This window comes from Apodemus sylvaticus, chromosome 9, assembly GCF_947179515.1.
Source record: "Apodemus sylvaticus chromosome 9, mApoSyl1.1, whole genome shotgun sequence".
NCBI lineage: Eukaryota > Metazoa > Chordata > Mammalia > Rodentia > Muridae > Apodemus > Apodemus sylvaticus.
The window spans coordinates 78,951,936-78,960,457 of record NC_067480.1 but is presented as its reverse complement, the minus strand read 5'-3'; the positions used below and the strand labels follow the sequence as shown (position 1 = coordinate 78,960,457).

The 8,522-nt window shown below is 50.0% G+C and overlaps 1 protein-coding gene and 1 long non-coding RNA gene across 3 annotated transcripts; one reads left to right on the top strand and one right to left on the bottom strand.

Annotated features, from left to right (window-relative positions):
* Window positions 1–307: 307 nt before the first annotated feature.
* Window positions 308–3,649, bottom strand: Tspo2 (translocator protein 2). 2 transcript variants are annotated; one of them, XM_052192920.1, is made up of 4 exons: window positions 3,553–3,649; window positions 1,831–2,020; window positions 889–1,030; window positions 308–614 (listed from the first exon to the last, which is right to left on the bottom strand). In XM_052192920.1, exons 2-4 carry the CDS (start codon window positions 1,998–2,000, stop codon window positions 477–479), a joined length of 450 nt encoding a protein of 149 aa, XP_052048880.1. In that variant the 5' UTR covers window positions 2,001–2,020; window positions 3,553–3,649; the 3' UTR covers window positions 308–476. The 2 variants fall into 2 exon arrangements, with proteins under 2 accessions (XP_052048880.1, XP_052048879.1); XM_052192919.1 differs by having other exon boundaries at window positions 308–674; window positions 3,553–3,648.
* An 89-nt stretch (window positions 3,650–3,738) lies between these two features.
* Window positions 3,739–6,972, top strand: LOC127692523 (uncharacterized). Its single transcript, XR_007979480.1, has 4 exons — window positions 3,739–4,065; window positions 5,753–5,901; window positions 6,233–6,354; window positions 6,529–6,972. It is a non-coding gene; the product is annotated as an uncharacterized LOC127692523 (long non-coding RNA).
* Window positions 6,973–8,522: the final 1,550 nt, after the last annotated feature.

The window sequence follows — 8,522 nt, the reverse complement described above, 5'->3', positions numbered from 1 at the left end:
GGAGATCTAAGGACAACTTTTGGAAGTCATTTTCCCCTCCTTTAACCGTGTGGATCCCAGTAATAGAAATCAGGTTTCTATCTGTTTTGATGGCAAGTGCTTTACCTGCTGAGCCATCTTGCTGGCCCAGTTCTGAGGGAAGTGCTAAGTGGTGAGCCCTGTACTGGGCTTGGGGAAGCATGCGAGAGGGGAGGTGGTACCTACCCTCCCCAGCGTGTGTTCCCACATCCCATATCACTCCTACAGCAGAAGCTTCCACTCTGCAGCCCTGCAAGCCAAGCATCCACATCCACCGTACACCAGGCCCTCAAAGTCAACAACAGGATTTTATTACGTGTCAGAAAGCAACTCTTCTTTTCTACACCTCTGCAGTCTAAGGAGAAAGGGCAGCAGGAAGACCCAGGAAAGCAGCCACATTAAGTGTCCCTAGCTCCACAGAGGCTCTTGCTGTCCTCCTTCCTTCTGCATCCCGGTGCTCAGCCGCTCTCCTTGGATGGCAAAGGCTCGTATGCTGGACACAAGCTGTCTCTCCACAGGCGGTAGGTGATGGCGGTGGTCACAGTGAGCCAGGCCAGGTAGGGCAGCAGGAGCAGAGCAGCCAGCTTGTTGATCGGCTGCCAGATAAACACCATGCTTGCTACCAGTCCATAGAGCAGTAAGAGGTCCAGGAGGGCCTGGGCAGAAGCATTGAGAGGCTGTAGCCGTGCTTTCTTAAGAGCCAGGACCCGCTGCCTTTCTGTAATACTCTGAGCCAATCCCATCCCTGGGGCACTCTGCACACTGTAGGAACGTGGAGGGTGTCACCTGCTGGTTCCTGATATCAACCATATGCTGAGGGGCCCTATTGTCTTGCCTTCTCCTCCCAGCATGGAGCATCATGTGCCTTACCAGCCCAGGGCTGTCGACTGCCAAGAAGAGCATCAGGAAAGTCCAGCTGAGGGTCAGCTGGAAAGAGTAGAGGCCCAGGGGCAGTGCAAGGGGCCACCGAAAGCCCCCTCCGAGGTCCTTCCATACCAGGTAGGAGGCATAGCTGCAGAGAGAGGGTGTTCTTCTGGCATAAGGCCTGTCAAGGGAGTACCCTGCCTCCTCTGACATGGGGTGGGGGGCAGGTGGGTGTGAGCAACATTTGAGGGTCAAGGGAGAGGCTAGAGAGATGGTTCAGCGGTTGAGAACACTTCTTGCTGGGGCTGGAGAGATGGCTCGGTGGTTACGAGCACTGGTTGCTCTTCTAGAGGTTCTGAGTTCAATTCCCAGCAACCACATGGTGGCTCACAACCATCTGTATTGAGTTCTAATGCCCTCTTTTGGTGTCTGAAGACAGTGTATTCATATACATAAAGTAAATAAACTTAAAAAAAAAAACCCAAAAAGAGCACTTCCTGCTCTTCCAGAGGATACAAGTTCGGTTCTCAGCACCCTCTGTCGGGTGGTTTATAAGCCCCTGTATCTGCAGCTCAAGGAGATCCAATGTCTTCTTCTGACCCCTGTAGGCACTCACACATAGCGTATACTCATACAAACACAGAGACAGACACAAATACACTAACACACATAAAGTAAAATAATTTAGGAGAGCTTGTGGGTGGGAGGCGCTTGTAGGCGGGAGGAACTTGTGAGTAGGGGGAGTTGGGTGTCCTGGGGAGAAGACAGGAAGGGGGGCAGTGCTCGGAGAGGGCTCATTGGAATCTTAGGTGTACAGGGCATTTTTGCTTGTGGAGACCCCCCCCCCCACTTGAAGAGAAATACTGTGGTATCCATTTGGAGGCCAGAGGACAGCGCAAGCCCCACACAGAGAGATTTGCTTCCACCTCTGCAAGGCCACACACTCACCCCATGACAGAGTAGATGGTCGCCCACACAAGCAGTATGACCTTGTGGGGAGGGCACCAAGGTAGCTTCCTCTCATCCTCACACCGACTGGATAGCTGATGAGTGAACATCCAAATCAGGATGGGCCCCAGGAGGGGCACACCCACAAAGACAGGTCCTTGAAGCTGCATTCTCCACAGAGAGGCAAGATCTGGGGAGGCAGAGAGCATGCTGGGATAAGCCTTCCTCTGCCCTCTCGGGCGTCCAGACCTTACAATTACCTAGCCAGGGTTTCTCACTGGAGGTCTAGTCATGGCAATCCCCCTGTCTTGAGCTCGGTTCTAGTCCTGCCCCCTGAACCATTTCTAGTAAGCACTACCCTGATTCTTTTCTGGGCCTTATGTTCCCCTCCGACATTACTCATTAGTCACTGGGGAGTACTTCAGTATGGTTGATGGCTTCTGAGTCAAAGGCTTCCCTTTCTCCATGGTGTCTGACTCCTGGAAGTCAGGACCAGGTCTGATCTTTATCTCCCTCCAAAGGTATCACCTGGCTGCCAGGTGACTACCAAGCCTTTGGTGTCTCAAGGATTGTGCCTCCCTGAAGTTGACAGTGTCATCTTGCAAGTACCAATGTTGTGTAGAGGTTTCTTCTGAATTGAAACATTCATTTCCTGGAAGGATGAGAGAGGAAAGAAGAGGGAGGAGGGAGAAGGGAATAAAGAAGGGAAGAGGGAAAAGGGAAAAAAGAGGAGGGAGGTGGGAGGAAGGAGAAGGGAGGTGGGAGGAAGGAGGAGGAGAAGGGAGGAAGGAGAAGGGGGGAGGGAGGAGGAGGAGAAGGGAGGAAAGAGGCTAATGAGGCTTATTTGTTGGTTCACCAGGCTGGACTTAGCTGGGACCATTTCCTTAGTTTTCTATCAGTGCCCTTTCTGGGGTGCATAGATGCTTGTCTGCATCTCCCCAGGAAGTCACACGGCAGCCATGCTCTGAATATAGGAGCCAGAGACTGCTGGGCCAGTTATAGTACCAATAGCCCTGCTCATCACCCCCAATCTTATCTCTTTAGACCAGACTGGTACACTCAAAAGGCCCCCCTCGGGGTTGGTCTGCCCAATTCAGGCGTGGCCAACGGACTTCTCTGAAGCCTTCTCTCTCAACTGCTCCTGGTACCGCAGGGATGGGCTCTGCATCTGGATGGACCCATTCCCACAGGTCTGGTCTGTAAACACAGGTGTCTAGATTTCTGGTGGTCTGACTCTCAAGGATACAACAGCCTGGTCTTTGATTATATATATATATATATATATATATATATATATATATATATATATATGTATATATACACATATATATGTAATCAAATATATATGATTATATATATATCTCCATTGTCATTTGCATCTCATTTACATATTACTTTCTTTGTATGTAGGCCAATGTTTAGACTCTCCTCCAGCTAAGGACACAGGCCAGTATCAATCTTCTCAGTTGTTTACAGTATTTCAGCCTCTGTCTTAAGACCAATGGAAGTTGGCAGAAATAAAAATCTAATTGTTTTGGTGTTCTAGAGTGACTGACAGATCGTGGGGCAGATCAGCTTCTCACTGTCTGTCTACTCAGCCGCCTCCGCATCTCCCTATCTCGGGGGTTTTAATCCAGAGCTGGAGTCTCCCTCATTGAGCACGCCCACTCTCCTCCTCCTGCTGTCCATCATTCCTCCTGTCCCCAGGCCTTCCTGACTTACCTCGGGCACACACCTCCCCGGGCCTGATGACATAGGATGTGTATTAGCCAGAAGATGGCGAGGGACTGGAAAGGGGTGGAGCTAGGCTCCCGGCTGACCTGCCTTTCTCTGATGAAAGGGGAGGTGACATTTGTGGGGGAGTCTCTGCTGCTGTTTGTACAAGCACTCCTGTCCACCAGCTCCTCCCTGGTTTGTTAGAACGTGTGCGTGTACATGTGCACGTTGCTATTAGGAATTAAATGAGCCCAGGGTTTATGCCAATCATCAAGCACTCCACCATGAAGCTTCTCTTCCTCTTGCCCCTCGCCTCCACTCCTCCTTGATGCACACATCTTTGGTGAGAGCCCCGTTGATGGTGAGATCTGGACCTTCCATAAACAGCCCAGCCCAGAGCCACAATCCAACTGGTACCCATGCTCTCTGTACCTGTGACCCGACTCAGTGTCCCTGGGGATGGTAGGGGCCATCAGATTTCCCTAGAGCCTTTCTGGAACCAGATTGTCTCCAAGTGAGGTAAGCACCAGCTTTGGGAATGAGTTCATGATCCGTGAACACAGTTCCTGATTCCTGCCTCCCGGTTGGCCCGCCCCTGCCTGGCTGGGAACTGGAGGTTGGCAGAGCTTTCTCTGACCCCAAGCAGTTTGTGCTTCAGAAATGAAGGTGGCAGGCAGTGGAGGTGGGTAGGGCATCTGGGCAGGAGTGGGCTGGTGCTTCCTGGCAATGGTCTCCTCCCAGCCACCATGAAGGGGGTCAGGGGAGAGTGACCCTGTCTGCCGGCCAAGTCCAGATTTCTGTGTGACTCAGACAGCTTTGTGCAACAAAGGCAGACACTGCCCCTGTTTGTTCCCTGTCAGAATTCTGGGCACTCTTCCTTGCTTGTCCCTCAGGCTCCAGGTCCCCTTCACCAGGCTGGCTGCTCTCTCTGGATTCCTAGTGACATCCGACGTGGCTCTCTGGGGTATATTTGTCTCGATTTCCCTCAAGGATGCAGGCCGAGGAGAAGGAGTTACAGAGAGGGACAAGAGGCCAGAGAATACTTAACTAAAAGAGGAACGGATATAAAGCTACTTTTATATTTGTGTGTGTGTGTGTGTGTGTATGTGCACATGCATGTGCATGTGCGTGTGTGTCTGTGTGTGTGTGTGTGCACATAAGTGGATGTGGATGAGGGATATGTCATGTGTATGTGGAGGCCAGAGGACAACCCTGAGCCTCAGTTCTTTCAGTTTGAGTCTCTATTTATTTATTTATTTATTTATTTATTTATTTATTTATTTATTTATTTATGGCAGACTCTCTCTGGTCTGGAGCTGACCATGTAGGCTAGGTCAGGGTGCCCAGGGTTCTGCCCGTCTCTACCTCCCCAGTTCTAGGATTGAAAAGATATTTTTAGGTGGATTCTGGCCACTGAATTCAGGTCCTTGTTCTTACAACACATAAACTTTACTGACTAAGCTATCTTGCCAGTCCAAATTTTCTTTTCTTTCTTTCCTTCTTTCTTTCTTTCTTTCTTTCCTTCTTTCTTTCTTTCTTTCTTTCTTTCTTTCTTTCTTTCTTTCTTTCTTTCTTTCTTTCTTTCTTTCTTTCTTTCTTTCTTTCTTTCCTTTCTTCCTTCTTACTCCCTTCCCTCCTTTCTCCTTCCTTTCAGTTTTATTTAGAGGCTGGAGAGATGATCCAGTAGCTAAGTACTCGGTGAAGCAAGCTTGTGACTCTTGCAGAGGATCTGAACTCAGTTCCCACACCAAGTGCCTCACAGCTGCCTGGAATTCCATCTCCAGGGGATCTGATGCCCTCTTCTGGGCTCTGAAGGCTCTTGTGTATAGATGACACACACTCACACAGACACACAAATAACAATGAAAAAATATTAAAAATTGCATTTTATTTTTGATTGCTTAGTAACTTGCACTGTGTCGTTGGGTATAATGCAAGATGTCTTGATATGTGGATCCACTTTTTAATGATCAAATCAAAGTAATTAGTATATTAATTTCCTCAAACATTATCATTGGAATTGTGGGAACAGTCAAAATCTTGTTTCCTAACTATTTCAAAATGTAAGGTACATTGTAAGGTAAAATGTTTCTTATAGACACGTTGTTGTACGGGCCGTCTTGCAGAACACCAGGACTTATTCTTTCTATCCAACTGTAATCCACTGATCAGTGTCTTGCCACCCTGCCCCCCCACCCCCGCCCAGCTTCCCACTCTTCCCAGGATTTCTTTTCTGCATTCTCATGTTTATTGAAGCACTCCTCACGAAAGCCAAGATAAGGAGTCAATGCGAAAGCCCATGGAAAGATGACCAGGAGCTGAAGAGTCAGACCATACTCAGACAGCAGAAATCAGGTGGGTAACTCCCCCCACGTCCCCCACCAGCGGGCTGAGTGACAGCACTAATTCCAACTCACCATCAAGGGCAGTGTCCCACCCCCAAGGACAGCACCCCACCATTTTTTTTTTTTTTGAGACAGGGTTTCTCTGTGTAGCCCTGGTTGTCCTGGAACTCACTCTGTAGACCAGGCTGGCCTGGAACTCAGAAATCCGCCTGCCTCTGCCTCCCAAGTGCTGGGATTATAGGCGTGTGCCACCACTGCCCAGCACATCCCACTAATTTTGAGGGGCAGGGAGCAGATATGTGAGTTCTTCACTCTGTACCTATGCCATCTCCCCCAAGCAGGAAAGAATACAGAGACCCAGAGTGACTGGACCAGCTACATTGTCACCAGGAAGTTTCTTTGAGCTGCAGTCTCTGGCCCAGACCTGGTGGAATCAGAGACTGCATTTGAACAAGATTATCAGGTGAGTCCTATGCGGGCAAGAGTCTTCTGACAAACTGGCAAAGGTTCTGTTCCCCAGTCTTCTGCCTATTGCCTTTGGTAGAGATAGTTACCCACCAGCAGAGGGCTCTATGACAAGAGGGTTTCTAAACGCAAGACCTGCACCAAAGCTGCCTTCCTTCCTCCTCTCTCCCAGACCTGCCCTGGGAGTGTACTGACTTCTGGCATCCTCTGGGATTCCCGGAGCTTCACCTGGACTTGGCCAATGGACAAAGACACTCTCCGCCTCCTGGCTCTCCTCCCCTCCCCCACAGCGTGACCAGGAGGCAGGACTACGTTGGGAAGTGGTAGGCCACACCTACCTGGATTCCCCACCCAAGTGTACTTGTCTGCTGGCTTGGAGACTGATCTGGCAGAAGTCTGTGTTTCTTAGAGCGGGAACTATTGCTTCTGGACCGGCCTAGTGGGTAGCAAGTCGACATTAAGGCAAGTACCATCTGGGGCTGTTGCAAGGGAATGGGCATGCTGTGGGGTCCAGGGAAGAGCCAGGGATGAGCCTGCCTTGTGGGGTAGCACAGGGAGAGAAGGAAGGGCCAGTGCTGACCGGTGTCAGGAGCAGGGCCATGATACTGTGTTTGGTGAAAATGTATAATGTGCTTAAGAATAGTGGCTACGAACTGTGTGTAGCTTCATTCATTCTGTCTTGGTGTGTGTGTGTGTGCACGTGTGTGTATGTGTGTATGTGTGTGTGTGTATGTGTATGTGTGTATGTGTGTGTATGTGTGTGTGTGTATGTGTGTATGTGTGTGTGTGTGTGTTTCCTGGTACTGGGATTTGAACCTAGAGACTAGGGTGTACAAGACAAGTGTTCTACCGCTGGACTACATCCCCAGTCCTCTTTTGACTTTTCATTTCTGTTTGTTTGAGACAGGGTCTCACTATGTAGCTCTGGCTGGCCTGGAACTCACTATGTAAACCAGGCTGGCTTCAAACTCATAGAGATCTGCCTGCCTCTGCCTCTCAGGTACTGAGAGGGAAGGTGTGCTCTGCCAGGCTGGGTCCTTACGTTTTTTTTTTTTGTTTTTTTTGAGACAGGGTTTCTCTGTGTAGCCCTGGCTGTCCTGGAACTCACTCTGTAGACCAGGCTGGCCTCGAACTCAGAAATCCGCCTGCCTGTGCCTCCCAAGAGCTGGGATTACAGGTGTTTGCCACCGCCACCCGGCCTGGGTCCTTACTTTTTAAGACAGGCTCTTAAGACACTGCCCAGGATGGTCTTGAATTTTCTCAGTATGTTCAGGCAGGTTTTGAATTGGTGATCCTCCTCCTCCAGCCTCCTGGGGAAGTTGGGATTACTGGTGTCGGCCACCAAGCCCAGATCAGGCTGGGACTTACTACCGCCGCCTTTGAAAAGCACTTGGAACTCTATCAGGAGGTGTGGAGAGAAACAGGAAGGCAGGGAGGGCTGAGTGTGTGCAAATATAAACAGATCTTTGCAGCAGGAGTCTGGATCTTTGTTCTGAAGACAGGTGACGACAGAATTCTAATGTCCCTTGTGTAGGGGAAATGCTACCCAGAATGCTCTGGATTCTAGAGACAGACAAGTTGGAAGAATTGGGTTCCGAGGAGTCCCACAAGGACTTGGAGAAGCCAGGGAATTTGTGGCGCTACGGACTAGTCTCCTACCTAAACTTTGGCTCCTTTCCCTTCTTGGGATCAGAGCATGGGAGATGGGGTGAGAGCTAAGAAAGTCTGGAGGAGTAATCAGATGCACCCCATGCTTGAGCTCAGGGAGGAGTTAAGCTGCTTCAGGCCTGAGAAATGCAGGCTCCCTTGAGAGGCCCAGGGAGCCGGAGTGGTATCCACTAACTTTCTCGGTGAGGCAGCTGGGCAAGGGGACATGGCCAATGGGGTGGAGGGGATTTGGACTCTGGCCTTTAGAGGCCCCAGAAGGCTGTTGTTATAGTAACCGAGTAGTTCCTCCCATTTCATTAACTTGTATTTGCCCCTCCCTGCTGCTGGAAGCTTAGTGGGCAGGCACAAATGTCATCACTTGCCTTGGGACCCTAAATTGCCTTTATTCTATTTGGTTCCTTCTAGTTCCCCCTCCTCTTCTTTTTCCCCTCCCCCTCCAGCGTTTCTTTTCCTCCTCTTCTTCTTTCCCTTTCTGTCCTCCATGTCTTTCCCCTCTTC

Bases quoted from the DNA above. Each gene is read 5' to 3' on its own strand.
- Tspo2 (XM_052192919.1), bottom strand. From the start codon at position 2,000: ATGCAGCTTCAAGGACCTGTCTTTGTGGGTGTGCCCCTCCTGGGGCCC. The intron at 1,031-1,830 runs GTGAGTGTGTGG...CTCTCTCTGCAG, and splicing joins ACCATCTACTCTGTCATGGG to CTATGCCTCCTACCTGGTAT. The intron at 675-888 runs GTAAGGCACATG...GCTTCTGCCCAG, and splicing joins CAGTCGACAGCCCTGGGCTG to GCCCTCCTGGACCTCTTACT.